General features: G+C 54.0%; 1 protein-coding gene and 1 long non-coding RNA gene across 7 annotated transcripts in view; one reads left to right on the forward strand and one right to left on the reverse strand.

Moving 5' to 3' along the window:
* Positions 1 to 601: 601 nt before the first annotated feature.
* ACTN1 (actinin alpha 1) overlaps positions 602 to 22215 on the reverse strand; it is a 94824-nt gene continuing 73210 nt past the window's right edge. For 3 of the 6 annotated variants that reach the window (XM_042989970.1, XM_042989972.1, XM_042989968.1), the window contains exons 9-21: positions 17731 to 17823; positions 16181 to 16411; positions 13522 to 13669; positions 10126 to 10276; positions 9534 to 9642; positions 8913 to 9053; positions 7930 to 8112; positions 7493 to 7627; positions 6162 to 6341; positions 5271 to 5417; positions 4284 to 4364; positions 2418 to 2576; positions 602 to 1014 (exon numbers count right to left, since the gene is read on the reverse strand). In XM_042989970.1, the coding sequence (XP_042845904.1) occupies positions 856 to 1014; positions 2418 to 2576; positions 4284 to 4364; positions 5271 to 5417; positions 6162 to 6341; positions 7493 to 7627; positions 7930 to 8112; positions 8913 to 9053; positions 9534 to 9642; positions 10126 to 10276; positions 13522 to 13669; positions 16181 to 16411; positions 17731 to 17823 (1917 nt within the window). In that variant the 3' untranslated portion in view covers positions 602 to 855. Of the gene's footprint in view, positions 1015 to 2417; positions 2577 to 3778; positions 3845 to 4283; positions 4365 to 5270; positions 5418 to 6161; positions 6342 to 7492; positions 7628 to 7929; positions 8113 to 8912; positions 9054 to 9533; positions 9643 to 10125; positions 10277 to 13521; positions 13670 to 16180; positions 16412 to 17730; positions 17824 to 22215 lie in introns of all 6 variants that reach the window. The other 3 variants (XM_042989971.1, XM_042989969.1, XM_015543300.2) reach the window with 2 other exon arrangements.
* On the forward strand, positions 17830 to 21841 carry LOC122239643. Its single transcript, XR_006218948.1, has 2 exons — positions 17830 to 18597; positions 21655 to 21841. It is a non-coding gene; the product is annotated as an uncharacterized LOC122239643 (long non-coding RNA).

Consider the following 22215-nt stretch of genomic DNA (forward strand, 5'->3'; position numbering starts at 1 on the left):
ACACACACTTCTAGAAAACAGTAAGCAAGGAGCAAGCAAAAAGCGGTCATGGGAACGCTGTCGCTTTAATATGGTGTGTGACAAGCAATACCAAAGTTGTCCACACTCTCTGATCTTGTTCTGACCATTTTTAATAGGCAATATTAAAATTAAAGGGAAAATAGTGTGTGCTGATAAAGAACCTAACCACACTTCTGGACTTAAAAACGAGGAGACAAGCCACATAAATTCTCTTCCTTAGAAAACAGCCATTTCAAAAGATTTTCTTTAATATCATAAAATATTTTCATGGACAAGTGAGCTAGCAAACACACATGCACCAATGTGCCTTTTGACAAGATCCCCCCACCCCCACCCCCCACCCCCACTCCCACATCAAGGTGGACATGAGATTGGCGAAATGAATACAGCAGATGATACAGAGAGGAAAAAAAAATCGATAAAAAGTATGGAATATAACATTGTGCTTGGTTATTTTCCTATGTCACAACAAAACAAAACATTTCGGTGCAAACAGTTAATTTTTCCTCTTTTCCATTGAAGTCTGGTGGAGAAAAAAATACTTTTTCTATAATAAAATATGTGGTTTTTTGGTGTTTTTTTTGTGTTTTTTGTTTTTACTTTTTTTAATGTAACTTTTTTTTTTCTTTTTTTTGCAGAAAATAATTTTGTAAACTGTCACTTTGCGGGCAGGGCGGCTCGACGCCACGTGGGTCCCGGCTCGCCCGGTTCGAGGGTTCGAGGCTGCGCGAGGAGACCAAACCCGGGCTGGGGTGGCGGGCGGGGGGGTGCAGCGGGGGCGCAGGGCGGGGGCGCACAGCGGGCAGGGCGAGGGCGCTGGCCGGGGCCGGCGGGTTAGAGGTCGCTCTCGCCGTACAGCGCCGTGGAGAAGGACATGTAGTCCAGAGCACCGGGCACGGCGTCGGGGCCGGTGTAGGGGGCCATCCGGGCGATGCAGTACTCCGCCTGATCCGGCGGCAGCTCTCGGCGCAGCTCGTCCACCGTGATGTAGTTCTGCAGAGAGAGCGGGCGGGGCGGCCGGGACCCTCACTCAGGGCGGCAGGAAGTGCCCCGCCCTCCCGCTTCTGGAGACGCAGGCATGTGTGTGCACACATATCCACGTGTACACCAAGTATACACGTGTGTTTATTATGCATACACAGGCATACACATACACCACGAAATACACAGGCATTTAAAATCTCCTGTTTGCCATTGCAACACCGACTTTGGCCCGCTTCCAAGCTAATTCAAAGCGGGAACTACACCTGTAATTTCATGTACCACTCTAGTCTGCAGGAACCATGGGCAGGATCAACACCAGCAGGTACTCTGGTGGAAGACAGGGGACCCCACACACACTCAAGCTGGGCTCTGTGGAGGTCGTGTCATTTCAGCAAACAGTGAGCATCCAAGTTTGACACCCGGCTGCTATCTCCTCCACTGCGTTGGCAGGTCTTGGGCCTGCCCCTGCCCCCACCCCCGCCCGGCCTGGCTCCGGATCCAGGTTATCTGCTTGCCCATGACAGGCCTCCTTGGAAGCTGCTTCTCTTGGGAGCTTCAGGCTCCAGAAGGGCTCACTCACAGGATCTGACCCACAAGGTGGGCCCCTAGCCCCATGCCCTACTTTTTGTCAGAGTCCCCTAGGAACCAGTTTCAAGGAGGGTGGGGTTGATCAGATCACTCCAGAAGTCAGGAGACCAGGCCCCAGAGTCACTTCAACAAGGTGGTTTCTGAGGGTCATTCCAGCTCTAGGTATGACTCTGATAAGGTGTCCCTGAACTTAAATCAGACCTTTAGGAACCTCTATAGGTTCAGTCTTTTTTCCCTTATGGATTGAGGCATTTCCAAAATCATAAATCCCTATTGGCTTTCGTTTTTTATAACTGAATCTTTCCCGTCTGAAAGGAAAGGATGGCATTAAGGATTAAAGGAAATCTGGCCCCTAGAATCCCTGCTTTGCTAGTTTCCCCTGGTGCTCCCACTTTTCCACTGCCAGGCAGGGAACTTGGGAAATTTGGAAACCAAAACGGATTGCTGCTTGGGGTAGACAAATGCGAGACATGCTTCCCTCCTGCTCCCCTCCAACCTTCCACACCTATGCCCAGAGTGACGTAAGGGTGACATCACCCTTACATCACTCAGTCACATACCACCCCCCCCCCCGACCCCCACTCTACCCACCTCTGTCACTCATCACTCCATCCCAAGTGTGAAGGAGTCCCACGCCCTGGCAGGAGACCCCTTTAAGCTAATATGTGTCCTAACACCTTAGCAGATGCCCAGGCATTACAGACATGGGTAGAAGTGGACAGCACTGGGAGGCCCCAGCGGGAGGAAGAGGCTATGAGGTGCAAGTGGCCTCCCCTCCAGATCAGAGTGGCCCCTGCACGATGCCCGCGCCATAGTAGACCCACCTTGTCCCCAGCCAGGATCTTGAAGGAGGCCATGACTTGGTCTGCTGTGTCCGTGTCGGCCGTCTCCCGAGACATAAAGTCGATGAAGGCCTGGAACGTCACTACCCCCAGGCGGTTGGGGTCCACAATGCTCATGATGCGGGCAAATTCTGCCTCTCCCTGGAGAGAAGAGCCAACCCCAGGCCTGTCAGCCTCTCTGCCACAGCCCGCTGGGAATCTCTCCTATGGTCCTGAAGCCCCAGGGGGCTCAGAGTAGCCTGAGGCTGTCAGAGGCGGGGCACAGCGGCCCTCTGACCTAACCTGGGCTGTCCTGAGGGCATGACAGGGACACAACATCTAGGAGTGGAGACCCGGTTCAGGCTTCCAGCCCCCTGCAGGTTCCCAGGGGAGCAAATGCTGATAATGCCGGTCACAGCTGTAATCACAACCACTGCACGCCAGGCGCTACTCTAACCACCACACACATTTCATCTCACTTAACCCTCACCACGACCATAGGACACGGGCATTTATTATTTCCATCAGGCTTCCACATGAGAAACCTGAGGCCCGGACGGGCTTGGTGACTTGCTCAAGGTCACACGGCCAGTAAGTAGTAGAGTTGGAACTTGAACTTGGATGGTCTGCTTCCACAGCCTGTGCTCTCCCCACCACCCCGTACTCTGTGTGCCAGACACGTGCCCAGCATTCAGGGAAGTTCCTTCATTTAACCCTTACGACAGGCCTGCAGGGTTCCCCTGGTCCCCAAGCTGGAGATAGTGGAGCTGGGATTTACTCCTGGGCTCCCCACATAGACAGCCTGCACCCTTGCTCTGCCCCGGGCAGCCCACAAGCTCTGTGCTCTGCATCATGGCTCAGGAGCTGCCCGGCCGCCCAGGTAGGCCCCTGCTCTGCTCAGAAGGCCTGAGTGGGAGCAGACCACTGAGAAAGTTGTGAAGGCCAAGGGGCGGCAGGCGTGGCTGGAGCCCCCACCAGGGCAGAGACAGAAATCTCTTGCTTCACGAAAAGACGAAGTAGAGCCAACTCGGGGCCAGAAAGGCCGAACTACCAGTCCTTCCTGCTGGCCTTGGGGTCAGCCCCGCCATCTGCCATGGGAGTGAAAAAGCCCATCTCCACAGTAAGTACCAAAAGACAATGCCAGCACTGAGACGGAGGGGAGAAGGCCAGGCCTCTGGGACACGCACAGGCCACGAGGCCAGGCCCAGACTTCAGGGCGCCATCTTCCCCACCGACCAGAATCTTGAGGGCCCTCCGGGGAGAGCAGCCCCTAGCCTGGGGCCTCCAGCCTGCCCTGGCCAGGACTTGGCTTCTCTGGCCAGCTGGCTGGCCCTCGCCAGAACAGAGGGTGGGGTTTACATTACCATGTTGTAACCCATGGAGATAAGGCAGGCGCGGAAATCATCCGTGTCCATCATGCCTGTCTTCTTCTGTGGGGCAGTAGCGAGGGTCAGAGGCAGGAGGAGGAAGAGCCGGCCCGGGGCCAGGAAGACAGGGAACAGATGGCCAGAGGGGAGGTCAAGGTGTACGGTTGGGAGGTTTGGAGGGGAAAAGGAACACAGGAAGAGACACATCCACAGGGAGGAGAAAGAATAGGGAGGTATAAAAGTTGGTCCACAGGATGGAGGGCAACGAGGAGAGAGGAAGGTGGGCCCCGAGCAGGTTCCCACGAAAGACAACCAAGGGCAGAGGTCAGAGGTAGGAGCCCGACGCAGGCCAGGCAGGGACAGCAGGAGAAGACGAGCCCCGAGGCCCACAGGAAAGGGAAGACAGGGAGATCCAGACAGAGAGAGAAAAGAAAAAGGAGAAACGCGTTATTTCTCGCCCCGGATGCCACCCCTGAGCGTGCTCCATGCAGGAGGCGAGTACCTGGGGGTCGTTGCCAATATCATAACCCAAGCTGATGAGGCAGGCTTTGAACTCCTCGGGACCCAGCGTGCCGGAGTGATCCTGGGGCCGCCGTGCGCCAGGCAGCGAGCCATGCGGTGCCAGGGAGGTGGAGGCCGTGAGGGGAGGGGGGTGGGCCATGCCCCGGGTGGAGGGTGGTGTGTGTGGGGAGACACAGGGACAAAGGCATGCGGACGGAGAGGGTGGAGGGTGGAAGGGGCAGGGGAGGAGGGGAAATAAAAGTGCACACGGTTAGACACACGGACCAGGTCCAGAGGGTGCCCTCTCCCTGGCGCACACAGCCCTGCTCCGGGAAGCAGGCCAGAGGGGAGCACGGTGAGCCGTGGGGGTGCCCAGCCCACACCAGCCCCAATGCCCAGACCCGGCTTTCTAAGAGGGCCTCACCCACCTCACCCAAGAGGCTGGAGGACAGTGAAGCAGGCAGAGGTGGTGGGCAGCACCTGGCCCCATGCTTCCACCCCTCTGGCCGCCCCGGAGCCCCAGGGCACTGGGAGGGGCAGCCCACACAGAGCCCAGCCTGTCCCTGAGCTAGGATGAGAACCCATGACTTAACATCACTGACACCCCCATAGCGTCTCCCGAAGGCTGTGGGGTGGGGGTGGGGGGTGCGGTGGGGAGGAAGCCTCTGCTCCTCTGTCCTGAGGCAGAGGCAAGTGATAGTCCCCACAGCCAGGGGACATCAGGCCTGCCCTTAAGGCCATGGTAGCCTTGCTCCCAAGGGCTGACCCCTCGTGGCAGAAGAGCAAGCGTCATGGGCCAAACAGCCTGTCTCTACCCACTACATGAGCTCTTGCTTCAGAAAAGCAGGGAAATTCACAGGACACCAGGACAGGTTGACAGCACTTCCTGCCCAGGAACTGGCCCAGCATGGCTGCCCATCCCCTGGGCAGTGCCCTCCAGGGCCCTGGGGCAAGGGTTGGGGGCTGCTCTAAGTGCAGGGGCTCTCACCCGGTCAAAGTGGTTGAAGGAAGCTCGGAACTCGTTCATCTGCTCCTGGCTGATGCCTTTGGCATCTCGGGTCAGGATCTGATTCTCCACCTCATTGATGGTCCTGGCGATGGTGGTGAGGAGCTGCTCCCAGCCCACACGGATGTGCTAGGGGTGCATGAGGGGCCTGTCATCAAAGGGCCCCCCCAGGCCCGGACCCAGGCCTCTCCTGGCTACTCCCTTCCCCCAACTGTCAAAATGGCCCAAGCAATCAAATCCAGCCTTCTGTCCAGATTTACAGCATCACCAGGACAAGGACAACACACTCTCTAGGACAGAGAACCCAGATGATGAGCAGGGAAGTTCAGGCAGGGCGGTGGCCTCTGCCTGGGACAGCAGAGACCAGAACTGACAGCGTGGGTCAGGTCAGGAAGGAGGGCAGGTTTGGTAGAGGGAAGGATTAAAGAACGAAGCCTGGGTAATTCCCCATATATCCTGCTCTGTGACCTCACATACGTGCCTTCATGGCCCGAACAATTCATCGCCTGGAAAGCAGGTGCCTAAGCCAGTGTTTGGAGACCACCCGCACCTGAATCACCAGGGTGCTTGTTAAAAATTTTGATTCCTCAGCCCCACCCCAGACCTCGTGAATCAAATTCTGGAGATGGAGCCTGAAAGTCTGCATACTCAACAAACTTCCTGGAAATTCAGAAGGCCCTGAGGACTGAAGGCCCCGAGCTCTAGGAGTGAGAAGCAGTGTGTATCCCCTCACTCCAAAGAGTCTGTCCTCCTAGTATGACCAGCTAGCTTCCTTGGAAGATGAATAACTGTCCCCTGCCCCAGCCCAGGGGGCAGGGAGCAGAATGGGATCCGGGGCTCCCTTCCTGGAGGAGCAGAGCCGGCGCCACCCACCTCCATGGTGTAGTTAGTGTGCTTGTTGTCGAAGATGAGAGCCTCCTGGATGAGCTGGTGGTCACCCTCCAGTTGGTCGATCTTGGGCTTGTAGTTGACAATGCTCTTCTCATACTGCCGCAGGTGGCTGAGCTGGTCCTCCAGGGTCCCGTGCATCTCAATGGAGATCCGCCCAATCTCCTGCTCACCCAGAAGGAAGCCCTGGTCAGACTACCCCACTCTGCGCCCCTAGGGTAAGGACTGGGGTGCCTAGGTCATCAGTCAGCCCCTCAGATGATTCCTCGGTTCCTACTCCAGCACCAGGGAACCCGTCAGTGGTAATTAGTAAGCCGAGAGCAAGACACATTCAGCAGGGATGCACTTTGGCATGGAAATAGCATCATAAAGGGGTATGACAAACACTGTCATCATCAGATGAAATACTTCCTGTCTCTCAAGTAGCTCTCAACCTCAGAAAGGGGCTGCAAGGTCAGTTGCTAACCTAAATGCTCATTCCTCTGCTTGCCATTCAAACTCCCCGCCCAAGCCTTGTTCCCAACTGTCACCCATCTCAGGGACTCTCTCTGTGCCCAGGGAGCCAGATTCTTCACAGCCTCAGAGCACCGGACTTACCTCCTCAGTGGCTATGCCTGCCTTGGCCTGCCTCAATCCCACCTGCCCCATGGGCCAGGCCTAATCCCCCTTCCTGTCTGTCCTTCATCCATGTAAACAAACATTTGTAAAAGCCCTTTCTGTGCACTCAATTCGACCCAGCAAATATTTCCTGAGCACCTACTATGCACAATGTGCTAAGCAGATAGGGCTGGGGTACAGGAGAGACACAAACATGACCTCGAGATGGTCTTTGCCCTCAAGGAGCTCAGAGGGACACCATGCTCTAACCCTAGCAGTGCCCCCTTCCCTGATCTACAGAACCCCAATATCTGGCCCAACGATTCAATAAAAAGTTCTATGCCTACCCGAGTCTCGGTTCTCTCTCTGGAAAGATCCTCCTCTTTGCTCAGGAGGAAGGGAGGCCTGGTTAGCCAAATAAGCCGAAGTAAGCTAGTCAGTTCCCCAGGCACTCATCCCTCCGTGGGACTTTCTCAGGTGGCTCTTCAGTGGCATCCCTGTGCAGGTCTTCGCTCCCGAACCAGACATTGGGATCAACCCACCGGCCTTCCCTGACAGGCTCCACACCCTCTGTAGGGCAGCAGACCAATCTTGAACCTATTTAGGACTGCATTCCTCCACGAGTCTCACCAAGGAGGAGACAGGGCAAGCCTGACTGGCTGGGACGGTGCTGGGAAGGGGTAGAAACCCCTATCCCTGCCTCCCATGATGGGACTCACCTCCATCTTGGTCTGAATCCAGGGCCCGATGACATTGGCCTGGGCCGCGAACTGCTTGCGTAGTCTCTCGTTGTGCTGCTGGCGGGCATGCTCCTCCGTCAGGGCCTGGTCCCTCCGTGGCACCAACTGCCGCACCTGGGGTGGGAACAATCACAGAACCTTGGGAATGGACCAGCCACCTGCCCCATTCTTCAGATCAGGGAATGGAGGAGCCATGAAGGGAAGGGGCCAGTCAGTAAATAGAACAAGAGTGAACATGTTGACCTGTTCCAGAAATTCAGTCATTCATTAACTTGGCAGATGAACGCTTGCCATGTAATGATGAAATAAATAAATCAATAAAATCAATGAAAATCAACAACAAAAAAGGTAAAATCCCTGCCCTCATAAAACTTGCAATGGCTCGGCCACAATGTCCCACCAGCCCTTGGACTCACGTGGTCCCACTTGCTATTGATCTCCTGAGGAGTGATGGTTGTGTAGGGGTTGGTGCCCGCCATGTTGACGTGGTAGGTCTGGACAATCTTGGACACCTCGTTGTGGATACCCAGGATGGCCAGGCGTTCCTTGTCGGCATCAGGGAGGGTGGCCTTGAACTGCTCGTGGGCTGTGGTCAGTCCCTGGATGCAAGAGAAACACAGTGACTGGTGCCTCGTGTGGGCAAGATGAACTACGGGAGCCCTACAGGTCCCAGGGTAGAGGTGGGTGGGAAGGCCACTGAAGGCATGGCCCCACACCAGCGGGGAGACCTGGAGTATCAACCGAGGATGCTCATGGCTGAGAACCAGGAGAGCAGGGCTGGCCACGGGGAGGTGAAGGCAGAGCCATTAAAGCAACCGCTTCATGCCTGTGGCTGGTAAAGTCAGGGGCGACCACCCTAGAGTGCGCACCACCCCGCAGTCAGGTCGGGGACAAGTCTGCTCCCTGGGTGACCTCCCCCAACCCAGGCTCTCCCTCTGCAAAATCTTTTAAACCTAATACTCCACAGCTGTATAAAAGAATGGGGAAGTGGTTTATTACAATGCAATGAGCTCCAAAATATTTAAAGATAAAGGGTTCAGAATACAGTACCCAACCAAAGCTACTTTTTGTGTTAAAAAGGGGTATGGGGAAGAACGTGTTAATAAATAAATCTATTTGCCTGCATGTGCAGAGACTGCGGGGCTGGGGGACAAAGGTAGAAGGGACAATTTATCGTAATATTCTTTTTATCTTTTTGGTTTTACACAATCTGCATAAATTACCTAGTCAAAATAAATAAAATGCAATTCTTCCAAACCTATCAACTCCTTGCTCGCTATCTCCATTCCCCCATCCTCTCCCTAGAGAGCAGTCATGCAGGAGTAAGGTTTGCAGAGTGAGGTTTCCACGGGTGTCTGGTGGGGGTGCAGCTTCCAGGGGTGAGGGGTCCGCAGCGCACCTGGATCTCCTCGATGGTGTGCACGATGAAGGTGTCCTGCAGATCCTCCATGGCCCCCTCCATCCAGTTGTTGAAGGGTGCAGCCCGCTTGGCATACTCCAGGTACAGCTGGTCAATGGTCTCCAGCAGTTTCTCTGTCCGCTAGGAATGGCAGTTGAGGGGAGGGGGTGGATAGAAGGGTTGCAGCAGAGTCAGATCCAGAATCACCACTCCCTGCTCCCCCCACCCCTGAACCCCCAAGGTCCTCCTGGCCAGCCACAAGGGGTCCAAGTCTGGAAGCACCAGACTAAGTCAGACCGAAAGAACAGACTTTCTCTGGGACACTGCTTCTTAATGTGGGGTCTACGGACCATCCCACATTGGAATCACCCGGCCTGGCCCCCGGTCTGGTTTGTAGATAGGAAAATTCTCCAAGGGCTGGGGTTGGGCTGTGAGGTGCACTGAACGATGAGGGGGAGGTATGGTCAGGGCCACAAAGGAGGCGTCTCCATTAAGGCAAAGCCCAATCCAGCGCCAGGGTGAACCTTCAACAGGCCACGGCAGGTCCAGGCAACGCAGTGGAACCTTCTGGCCCAAAGCAAAGAGGCACACAGAGCTGCCATCTCCCTCAGGGCCCCTCACCTCCAGAGCTTCCCTCCGCTTCTGGGTCAGGGCTCCCAGATTGTCCCACTGGTCACAGATCTTTTGGCACCGGGCGTTGACACTGGGTGAGTCGTAATAGTCCAGCTCACTGGAAGGGAAGAGACAGGAAGAGTCAGGTGACCCAGGTTACCTCCACGGCCTGCTCTCTTCTCCCTGGGGCTGGGGGTGCGCTCCCTTCACCAAGACCTTCCACGTGCCCTCCCACCCCCAACTCCACGGCTTTCAGAGGACCATTGGGAGATGAATGAAGGCCCGTTCTAAGGCGCCCCCCCCTGCGCCTGAGCTGGAGGCAATGCAGTCTTGACCCCAATGTCCAATGGCAGGGAGCCACTGAGGCCCAGTGAGAGCTCAGAGTGTACATGGTCATCCTCTGGTCCTGCACTACTTACAGGGAAGGACCGGAGGCCCTCCACGGGAAGGGTCACAGGCTCCTTCTCCACCTGGGGGATACTCAGAGTCCTCTGTATTGACACCCTTCCCACCGGGGCACCGGCTGTACCCAGCCGCCTCACTTTTCACGGCCACGCCCCACTTCCCCCAGCAGCCCCAGCCCTCACTGGGCCTCACATACTTGAGTTCCTGTGCGATGGCGGCAATTTGCTCCACGCGGTCCTGGTGGGCGGCGAGGTCACTCTCAAAGGCCTCATGCTTCTTGAGCAGGGCCTTGATCTCCGAGAGAGTGGCGGTCTCGTAATCCTTCTGCCGTAGCATAGCCTCTTTGCCTGGGTTCAAAGAGAGGGACACAAGGCTAAGCGGAAGCCGGGGCCCCCCATCTTCTTGGCCCCAACCATCCACCCCTTGGGACCCCAGGAGCCCCATTTCCGGGAGTATATCCCCAGAAGATGTCCACCAGATAGCTATTGATGATCTGCAGTTCGAGAAAGCAGATGTGCAACTGAACATCCCCTACGGGGCCAGGTAAGGGAAGTTACTACCTTCCATGGAACATGGTACATGTTCCATGGCCATGAGGAGCAGTTACATACACAGGCTGTGCAGGGCTATGCCCTATGGTATAACCAGGAACAAACGAGCCAGGCACCTCGGGGGCACCCCATCTTTAGAGTTTCTCCAGCTATTGTTGCTAGCCCCCAGCAGCCCTGCAGGGACCCCTCCCCTGAATCAGTCTCAGTTTCTCAGCATGTCTAGTGCCCTCTGCAAATAATCCACCACTGGCCAGAATATTCCCTGTCAGGGACACTGCCCTCTCTTTAGGAGTGGGGCAGGGCTTGCATTTCTTGGATCCCTCTTTTCCAGGAGGAAATGGGATGAGAAATGAACCTCTTGGGGCTGTCACTACATGACGTCCACCAGCTGTCTCGTGAAACACCCGGTACCAGACTGGGGCTGCCCTGGCCTTGCCCACACACCCACCTTCCACGTCTGTGTCCACCAGGGATGTTCTGCCCTGCTCAGCAAACGAAAGCTGGGCCGTGAGGCCGGAGACTGTGCCTCATGTGGCCCTCCTTCCCTTCCCTCTACTTCTCTTTCCTTTGTTTTTTGGTTTTTTTTTTTAAGATTTTCTTTTTAAGTCATCTCTGCACCCAATGTGGGGCTCGAATTTAAGATCGTGAGATCAAGAGTCGCACGCTCCCCTGACTGAGCTAGCCAGGCACCCCTCCGCTTTCTTTTTCTTTAAGTCCAAATAATAATATGACAAGTTTAGGGGAAAAAATTACAGATGAGCCTACCTATCTACTCCTTTTCAGTCTTTCCTTATACGGAGGCTGTGGTAAGACCATAGGGTATATGTAAATTCTGTTTCCTGCTTTTCAAACATTCAGCAGCACACCATCAGAGTCTCTGCCTTGGCTCCAGCTTTCCCACGTGCCCCCTCCGGTGGCCAGCGTTCCATCACGTGGCCGAACCACCAGTGGTGTAACCACCTGCCGCCCTACCGTGTGGCATTCAGGCCCCTTGCCTTGTGCTATTATAGAGGGTCTCATGGCAACCATCTGCAGACGTGTGATTTCCCCACATTTAGGGTTAATTCTTTAGACAGTCTCAAGAATTCCTAGGTCAGCAGGCAAGAACACCGTTAGGTGGGGATGTGTGTCACCGGACTGCTTTGCCCAGGGGCTGCGCCCGCGTCCGCCGCCAGCGGGCCGGCACTTCTCATGTCCTTGCCGGCGGCTGGCCAGCTGATGGGGTCCCTGCTCTGTACCTTTCTGTGAGTGGTTCCTTGGCCCTGGAGAGGACACGATAGAAGCGCATGGGTGAACTGGTACAGTTTCTAGTACTCTGCACCATCCGTACCTACATAAAGAACTTCGCGCATGTGTGGGGGGGCGGGGGGGCAGCGACCTCACATCCTAGCGTTCTTACAACACGGAGCGAAACCCAACCTCCTCAGGCTGAGTCAAGCACACTCCCGTCTCCTACCAAGCCGGGCGGCCCCTGAGTGGCCACAGCGTACGGCTGTCCCTAATCGTCTCCAGCCTGAGATCAGAGGAGCCCAATGGAGCCCAATGGGGGAGTCTGGGGACATTGTGCCCCACCAGCCAATAGGGTCTGCCACAGGGGCTCCAGCCGAAGTGGCTGCAGAACCCTAGGAGGCGGGCGGTGTGGATTCTTCTCCAGCCCTGGCCCAGGTTCTGAGGAAAAGACGATTCCAGGTGTGAGTCTCTCTCTTTGGAGTTAACTTCGGCCGTCAACAAGCAGACAGCAGACATGGCCCCAAATGCCTCTGAGTTGGAGTAATGGAAACACACTTGTGCTAACAGGGAAAAGGCTCTAGGTCACTATAATTGGGGGCCAGAAGGCAGTGGAGGAAGAATATCCAGGGCTACCATTTACTGAGTACATTCTACGTGCCATGCACTAATCTAAGCATAAAAGGTACTTGTGATACTGATGCCTACAACGATCCTACGAGGTGGTATGCTGAGTTGAACAGGGTCCCCCAAAACTCATGTCAACCCAGAACCTCAGAATCTGGCCTTATTTGAAAATAAAGTCTCAGGGCACCTGGGTGGCTCAGTCGGGTTAAGCGTCTGACTCTGGATTTCGGCTCAGGTCATGACCTCACTGTTTGTGAGTTTGAGCCCCACATCAGGCTCTGTGCTGAGAGTGCAGAGTCTGCCTGGGATTCTCTCTCTTCCTCTCTCTGTCCCTTCCCACCCCCCTCAAAAATAAACAAATAAGCATTAAAAAAAAAAAAAGGAAAAAGAAAACAGGGTCTTTGTAGATGCAATTAGTTAAGATGAGGTCATACGAGATTAGGGAGGCGACTAAATCCAATGACTGGTGTCTTTACTAGCAAAGGAAAGAGAAATTCCGTCACTGAGACGTAGAAGCAGCCATGTGGGGACGGAGGCAGGGACTGAACTAAGTCAGTGACACCAAGGATGGCCAGCAACCCCAGACGCCAGGAAGCAGCATGGATGGCCTCTGGCTCAGAGCCTCCAGAAGGCATCAATTCTGCCGACGCTTCCCCTTAGAATCCCTCCTGACCTGTGAAAGAACACGCTTCTGTTAAGCCAGCCAGTGTGTGGTCATTTGTTCTGGTGGCCCTAGGAAGCTAACACAGGAGAGGACACACGATCATCTGCATGTTACAGAAGTTGCTGGTCCAAATGTACTCTGCTTCTAGGTGGAAGAGTCGGGATTCGAACCCCAACCTAACGGACTCAGGGAAGAAGAAATCATCACGGCGACTAGAACCATCAACAAATTACACATACACAGCATCGTACTATGCCAGGAACTCTTCTCGATGCTTCAGATGTAGTAATCCATCAAATTCTCATAAACCTATGAAGTTGATAATCTGATTATCCCCACTTTACAGACGAGGAAACTGAGGCAACCAAAGGGCTGATGAACTTGTCTAACATCGAGCAACCAGTAAGACACAAAGCAAAACAAACCAAAAAGCAGGAGAGAAAGGAGTCGTGGCCTGGCAGTTCAGTCAGCGGAGCACGAGGGTCAGAACCCTCCAGGAGGCAGGAGGTCAGGCTGGCCTTACCGTCCGTCCAGGCCTCGTGGATGGAGGCTTTCTGCCGGAATTTCTCTGCCAGGTGGTCGAGCCGCTCCAGCCTCCGGATCTCGTTCAGCAGCCACTCCTCATAGCCCTTCTCTGCCTGCTCTAGGCAGCCCCAGGCATTGTTGATGTCCTGTAGGGATGAGAGGCATGGGGTCAGCCCCATCTGGCCCCCAAGACCCGCACAGCTGCCCCGAGCCTTCTGGAAGAAGCCCCTTTCCCATCTCAGTTGTACCCACCCAGCCCTCTACTGGTGTTAACCTGGGCTTCTGGACACCAGGCCTCCTGGGCAGGGAGTGAGGCCCAAGTCCATGTGGGCCACCCAGCTATTGGGCTGTGCGTGTGCAGCCCTGTGAAGAGTCCAAGGCCCTCTGTGACCCAGGATTCTGGCCAATCAAAGCGGCTGGAGGGCCAGTCAGTGGAAAAGAACAATAACTGAATGAAGCAAGCAGGCATGGGAACCTCCCAGCCTCCCCACATTTCTGGATCTGTTCATGGGCTCTGGGCAGTAGCCTGGAGCCTGCAGGGCCTGGGTGAGCTGGCCATGCACCTGAGGACAGTGACAGCTGCTGAGTACAACCCACAGCCCTTCAGGCAGGGAGCCACCCACCGGGTCGTCTCTACAATTAGCACAAGGGTGCCCACTGGGCACATGTGGGCTGAACCCAGCCTGCACGCCACCTGGGGCCCAGGGCACAGGCCGCATCTACCCAGAGGGGGCACTTCTAACTCGCACAGAACACCCTCTGGTCAGCTGAGGCTCTGGCCACCTAAAAGCTGCAGATGCAGCCTGGAATCTATAAAAAGACTGCAATTTTCCAAAGTGCATACACAATGGAAAGGGCCTATTTCTTTCCTCCAGATTCCCTGGGATCCTGCCGGCTTCCAATACTGTTTGCTGGCTTGGCCGTTCCCTGCCCTTCCCTTTTATGTCCGTGCCTTCTCATGATTTCTCATTTTGAAGGCCAAAAGCTCTATCTTGGTGGGTTTTTAAATTTTCTTTTGCATGTTTGTCTGTCTCATAACATTTCTCCCTGAGTCTGAGAGAGGGCAAGAAGGAAGGGGAAATAACATAAGTAACATAAATGAAGATAATTTAACAACTTGGAAAGCCATTCACAATATAATTTTAGTTGGGTTTTTAAAATATTTTTTAATGTTTTATTTACTTTTGTGAGAGAGAGGGAGAGAGAGAGAGAACACAAGCGGGGAGGGGCAGAGAAAGAGACACACACACAAAATCTGAAGCAGGCTCTAGGCTCTGAGCTGTCAGCACAGAGCCCGACATGGGGCTTGAACTCGTGAACAGTGAGATCATGACCTGAGCTAAAGTTGGATGCTTAAGCTACTGAGCCACCCAGGCACCCCTTAGTTTTGTTTTGTTTGTTTTTTTTTTAAAGCAGCTTATTAAGTAAAACATGCTTTAGAATTCCCTTAAAAATCATATTTACGTAGGGCGCCTGGGTGGCTCAGTTCGTTAAATGTCCAACTCCTTTTTTTTTTCCAAGTTTATTTTATTTCTTTTTGAGACAGAGACAGTGCAAGAAGGACAGAGAGAGAGGGGCAGAGAGAGAATCCCAAGCAGACTCCACACTGTCAGCGTGGAGCCAGATGCAGGGCTCACAAACCATGAGATCATGACCTGAGCCGAAATCCAGAACTGGACACTTAACTGACTGAGCCACCCAGGCGCCCCAAGTGTCTTCTGACTTCGGCTCAGGTCATGATCTCAAGGGATTTGTGGGATTAAGCCCCACGTCGGCTCTGTGCTGATGACTCAGAGCCTGCTTGGGATTCTCCCTCCTCTCTTTCTCTGCCCCTCCCTCCACTTGTACTCTTTCTCTCTCAAAATAAACACATTTTTTTAAAAATCCTATTTACATAGACTAAAAGAATCTTTTCCAAAAAACACTTTATTTCAAAAAACATTTTTAAGCTGATATTGGATAGTTAAGATTATGAGTAATTTCTATTTTCTGTATTTAGCAGATTTGTATCTTTGAAATATCCTACCAAAAAAAAAAAAAAACCACCAACTCATTACTTAAGGTAACACATTTTTTTTTAAGTGCTTAAAAAAGATTTTACAGAGGGGCACCTGGGTGGCTCAGTTGGTTGAGAATCTGACTCTTGGTTTGGGCTCAGGTCACGATCCCAAGGTCGTGGGCTCGAGCCCCGGGTCGGCTTGGCACTAAGAGTGGAGCCTGCTTATGATTCTTTCTCCCCTTGTCTCTCTCTCTCTCTGCCCCTCCCCTGCTCATGCTCACATCCTCCCTCTCTCTCTCAAAATAAATAAATAAAGTAATAAAATGTTTAAAAAAGTAAAAATCACCCTAATTGCTACTGAATTATGCCCTCTTTGGTTCAATATGTCCAGAGGCACTTAGTTTGCAGAGATGGTTTTCTAAGGTGGGGGGAGGGGGTGCTAGGAGGCCCGGGTGGATATTCAGGGGTCTGGCAGGACAGGTCTGACCTGGGATGGTCAGGAGACAGGGGGCTTGAGTCTGGGTGGCAATCTGGAAGGGAGAAACGATTTCTGGAACAGCGTATGCAGGTGGAAGGAAGCCCGTCCCGCCCTGTCCCGCCCTGTCCCGCCCATGGTGCCGCATTCGGCCGGGAGCAGCTCCGGCTCCCCGGCACTCACCGAGACCATCCTGCCCTCGGAGGGCATGAAGGCGGGCCGGTTGCTGAGGCGCAGCTTGGTCTGCAGTGTGTTGAAGTTGATCTCCAGCTGGCACTTCTCCTGCACCTTGGGTGGCTTGTGCAGACGCCGGTAGTCCCGGAAGTCCTCCAGCTTCTGCTGCATGGCATGCATGGTGTTCTCCGGCGCCCGGTTCTCCAGCCACGGGATGGTGCGGCGGATCCACTCCAGCAGCTGGTGGGGAGGGGCACGCGGAGGGCGTGAGGATGCTGGGAGGGGGGCCAGGGGCTGCCTCCCTTCCCTCCTACGGCCTTTGGGCCCCTTCCCTGACAGGGGGAGCCGGGGGATGTCTCTCCTGACAGCATGTCCCGTCCCAGCTACCACGCCCCGGCAGTAGAGGCCAGGCTCCGGGAGAGCCACAGGCTTCATGCAGCCTGGCCACCAGCCTCTTCTCTGCCAGGGGAAGGGGTTAACTCAAGCTCTGCCCAAGGAAGAACCGTGGACCTGGTAGGAAGTCAGCCAGACCAGGAGGAGACCCGAGCTCTGGGTCCAGCCCCACCAGCTGGCTGGGCCTCGGTGTCCTCTGTCCCGGGGAGGTAACAACCATAACAGCCGCTTCCTGAGGCCCTTGTCACCCGGGATCTAGAATTCTAGAATGTGGGCCTCTGACTCAAAAAGGAAGAGGCTGGCTTCTGGGGCACAGGCAGGGAACAGCCTGGATGAGGTGATGACGGTGGAGAAAGTGGAGGAGGAGTGGAATGGGTGACAGGAAACAGAACGAGCACCTGCAAGGTGCCAGCGTGTCCCCCAGACGGACTCATCGGAATGAGGATTGGGATCCCATGGGGTTCTGTGCTGTGACTCCTGCCCCAGGTTACAGAGAGGTAAACCGAGGCACCGTGAGGTTATGTGACTTGCCAAGGTGACCAAGCTGGAATGGCAGAGCTGGGCTTACACCTGGCACCTGCGTTCTTACTAGGCTGGATGGCAGATGCACCAAGAGGCTGGGCTGAGCTGTTCAGAGGGCTGAATTCTTTTAAGCAAGTGGAGCCCTACCCCAAATATAGTCAACGGCAGAACAGCAAACCCAGCCCTGTCTCCTCCTGTCCCCTGGGTGGGCCCAGCTGCTTAGCGAGCCTGAGGCAGCACTGATCCCATCTCCAGATCACATCCTCTCAGAACCAGGCATACTGTTTTTCTAGGCCAAGCGACTCACAGAACAACAGTATACCAGGCTAGAAAGGCCCTTGAGATCCCTTGGCTTAGCTCTCACTCGGCAAGGGGAAAAAACCCAAGACCCAGAGAGGTGAAAAGTTTCCTGGGCTCACTGTTTGTTGGCAAGAAACACAGCCTACGACTCGGCTTTCTGGAGCCTAGAGATGAGCCCCACCTCTGCCCTGGGTCAGCTGTGCTGGGACCAAGGACTACACCCAGCCTGGGACGGTACCCCAGGGATGGGTCTGGAGGTACAGGCTCTGGGGGCTCCCTCTTCTCCCGGGGTGGGGTAGCAGAGCCCTGCCGGAGCCAGCTGGGGGAACTCAAGAGGTACCCACATCGCTGGCCAGCTTCTCATAGTCTTCCATAAGCTGCTCGTTCTCCTGGTTGACGGCCAACACCTTGCAGATGCGATTGGCTGCTGTCTCCGCCTGGCAACAAGAAAGGGCGTGGGTGTCACAGTCAGCCCTGGGCAGCAGGAGCTCCCGCCCTGCAGCTCTACCGGCAGGAAGTCAGCCCCTGAGGCTTTCAGTCCACATCCTCCTCCTCATCCTCTGCCAGCCCATGCCGGGTCCCACAGGTCAAGTGAGCCCGAAGAGAGATATTGGTGGCTGAACCGGGGCCCTTGGAGAAGGACCAGAGTTTGAGGCCAACCATGCACGTTGGGAAGTAACTAATGTGATGACTGATACAGTCAAAACGGTCAGCTCAGGTAAAGAGGGCAGAAAAATTCATGCCAAGCCTACAATCCCAAGTGGAGGCCCTGGGGTCCCCAAGGCTCAGGCTCTCAGGTTGGATTTGCCAGGATCTTAGGAGATGCAGGAATTCAAACCTGGGAGTCCAGAATAAGGTGCTGACTGAGAAACAAAGGGGCCTACAGAATCTGCTCCTGGCTCAAAGCCCAAAGAACATTAGAGAAGACTCAGGGACCCCTACTGCATGAAGGGCAAGACGTCAGGATCAAGCCAGCATGCACAGAATGTCCAGAAAGCTGGGCACTGGCACCTCTGGGAAAGCAGAGGCCTCATGCTGAGTGAGTGCCGGGCAAACAGACACAGGACACAGGTTTTGGCAACAAGAGGACTGAAAGGAAATCAGATGCAAAGGCCCGGAAACTCCAGGAACACCATCTTCTTGGGCCATGGAAGGCACCGTGGACTTAACACCAGCAAGGGCCAGGTGGTCCTAAATCACCTGGAGCTCAGGTAACCTTTAAATTCATCTGTTTTGTTGTGTACATCATAACCCAACTCCAAGGGGAGGGGAACTCAAAGCCTTTTTGGGGTCCTGGGATAGAAAAGACAGCCTGGGAGTAGGAGCAGATAATGCCTATTAGAGAAGGGTGAGCCTACAGATGACAAGGGTTTAGGGGATAGAAAGATGGGACCTCACAACTGGTTGATAAACAAGGCAAAATGGGTTTTGACTGCAGCAAGATAAACTGAGGCTAGGCATGAAGAAGAACTTCCTGAGAATGAGGGTGCTTTGAACTGAGAAGGGGTAATTAAAATGTAAATGTTTTTTCTTTGCAAAACTTTTCAAATAGGACACACAGCCACCAAATCCTGTGATTGGGAGTGGCTGCTGGGAATGGGGGGGGGGGTGCAGAATGAGGTCAGCATAAAGGTCTTTTCAAACTCAAAGTCAGGAGATCACACCCCTCGCCCCAGGCAAGGTGTTAGAGCAGGTAGGCCTCCACCAGGCAACTGGGAATGGCTAGAGGGCCTCCAAGATGGGCACTTTGAGTCTTGGGTCTCAAGAAACTGAGGCAAGGAGTCACATCCTTAGACCTTCACCCCCCTGCCCTCTGACCTAACTCTGCCCTGGAGATGCCATGACCATTTCTTCCATGGAGCTCTTGATTGATTGTCCTTCCTCTTAAGAACCAACAAGTAACCACAGGGAATACCAAAAGGTGACAAGGAGAGAAATTCTTTCCTGGAGACTGTGCCAGAAGACGTGGGGCCCTTGGAAAGAGCAAGGTCATGGGAAACATGCCAATGTGCCCCATGAAGAGGGCTGGGGGTAGCAATCTGCCTGAAGCGACCAGGGCCACTTCCCGTGAAGGCCGGGGAAGGGGACACAGGGGCCAGTGGTCTCTGTGCTGACATAAGCTATGCCCAGCATGCTGACCAAGTGGGTAAGAATCAGAGGTGGCCACGCATCATAGGCAAGAAGCGGCTGCCACCGTGATGTCTCATGGATAAAGCCCTCCTTGGCCTCGTTACCCCCGACACATCTTGAAATCCTGGGCTCAGTGGTCATAAGCTTTGACTTGTGTGTCAGTCGGTCAAACTGGCAGACTGAGTGAGGCCTGCGTTCATGGGATTTTAGGAGATAATCCATTGAGCCTCAGGAGCCTCGCCCATCCGCAGAGCCTGTTGACAGACTGTTCTAGGATCAACAGAGGCTCCTTTTGGATGCCGTCTGGGGGACGTTCCCAAGTGGGCCACCTGGGGACTTTTTGCAAAGACCCACCTCTTTCCCAAGCTTGCGGCTCAGCCTGCCCCACTCCTAGGTGGCTTCACCAGCAGAGACTGAGAAAACCACTCATTATAACCAGGAAAACTGTCTTTGGAAAGAAAGCACGGGCATCATGGAACAAGAGAGCTTTCTTTAGGAGAGCTGTCTGCAAACTCCATCTGGATTGCCTCTGCCCTCGAGGGACAGCCCAGCTTCCACGGTTACCTTTAGGAAGGAAGCAGACTCCTGGAACCCAGATTTGACGTTAGGGGAAAAAAGAAAAAAAAAAAAAAGGTAGAAACCTCAAGACCTTGACCCATCTCTTTCACTCACTGCTTAACTCCCTCCCCCAGGCTGGCAGTCTCACCCTTTACAAGGTCCCTTTACAAAGAAGGGTTCAGTCATCCAACACCACCAGCCCAGGAGGTCACAGAGACCACGCAGGAAAGACCAATGTGGTAAGGCCTGAAGGACATAATCCCTGGGGTGGAAGGCAAGCGAGACTCTTGAGCGTGGGACCCAGGCTTATCCTAGCATCCCACTTTGTAGTTTTCTAGAAACTGTTTCTTCCGTGGCCACAAGAACGCCATCACCATGAGGGATTTAGGAGAGAGGTACTTAGCACCACCAGCTCCTAAAGAGACTGCCCAAAGGAGAGATTTGTTCTAGGGGAGGAAAGATTCATTCTCTGAGAGAAACAGAAATTGAAACGCCATCAGAAAAACAACCGTAGGAGAATCCTGGCCTCGGGCAGTTCCCGCAAGAGGAGATGGGCTGTTCCAGAACCCAAGAAGCAAAACCAGAGTGCCCCGGCCTTTCTGATGTTGGCAGAATTTGCACAAGGGGTGGAAGCGTAAATATCGTAAATGGGCTGAGAAAATATTCTGTAACACTAGGCAAAAGGATTACTTCTAAACACACACACAAAAAAGGGAGACTTCTAGAAATCTGCATTTGCCTTCCCTTGGTTTATATTTTCATGACTTACTTTAAGTTATATTATTATACAGCTTAACACAGAACAATCTGTTTGGCTTTATATTAGTAACTTTTTTTTTAAGTTATGGACTCTTATTCCTGGAGTACTAATAACTTAGCTATCCCAACTGAAACTCTGCTATCCCAGAGCCACACTGCTGTGCTAACACGCAGCATCGAACTCGCTGGTACAAGGTAGTTAATTAAGGTAACATCTAACACCCAAATGTGGCCAAATGACGCACAATGGCTCTGCCACCCACAAGCCACAGATTCACATGAATGCCACAAAAATGTCATCTGTGACCTTTTTAGTCGAGAATTTCCCAAATCTATCTAGAATTGCCCATTTCCTTCCTCCCACAGCCTAGCCTCTCCCTGTGCCTAAGTCAGCACCCAGCCTCAGTACCCCTGCCAGCCAGGCCCACAGGCAAAGGCACGCAGCCTGCTCCCTGTCTCTGGTTCCCCCTGTGCTCCTCACCCCAGGCAGAGGACCAGGGCTAACTCGCTGTCCCCTCACAGGCTGACCTGTGACATCTCAAAGCTGTCACACAAGCTGTGACCGCCTTCCTGATCTTTGCCGCACTTTCACTTGAGGACCCCTACTCCACCCTTAAGACCCCCAAGACCAGGTGCCTCCTGTTCAAGAAAGCCTCCGTGTGTGCAGCCCCGTGGCCCTCCCCCACTGCCCGTCCCCTGCTCAGGCCCACAGCACAGCAGGCACTGACTAGACGGCAGCCATTGTTGGCTTCCAGGTTTCAGGGTTTCCCCAGATGGACCATAATCCTTCAAGGGCACAAATGGCTGTTTCCTTCCCTTAGGAGATTCACGATGTGACAAAAGCAAGCAAGGGGCCAAACGAAGAGATGCAAACGTCACCATCTACTCCTGAAAGCATCCAGAAACACCTGCAGCAGATCTAGCCTGTGCTTTAAATGGCTGTTTCTCCAACATTCCCAATAGACCGTGAACTTTAAGGCACAAACTACATAAACAAAAATCTGCTGCTTTCTGTTGATTCTAAATCGACACGGGGGACGAGGAGGGCAAAGGAAAACTGAGAAAGAGTCAGAACCCAAACCAACATGTCAAACAGAAGTCGGTCCTCACCTGACGAGGAAAACCAACGACGCGCCCCTGTCTGGGTGTGTGGACGGCCACATGCGCGCGCACACGCGTGCACACGCGTGCACACGTGTGCATGCATGTGTGTACCATCGTATGGTGCATGCATGTATGTACTGAGCATGGGTTTCAGAATATGGCCCCCCACTGGCATCAGACACGGAGACAGCCAAGACACGAAGAGTGTGTGAGTCGGAATGAATCGTCCTTCTTCCAAGGAGAGGAGGGAGCTTCCCCTCCCCCTGGTCTGCTTGGCT

This window comes from Panthera tigris, chromosome B3 (genome assembly GCF_018350195.1).
Source record: "Panthera tigris isolate Pti1 chromosome B3, P.tigris_Pti1_mat1.1, whole genome shotgun sequence".
NCBI lineage: Eukaryota > Metazoa > Chordata > Mammalia > Carnivora > Felidae > Panthera > Panthera tigris.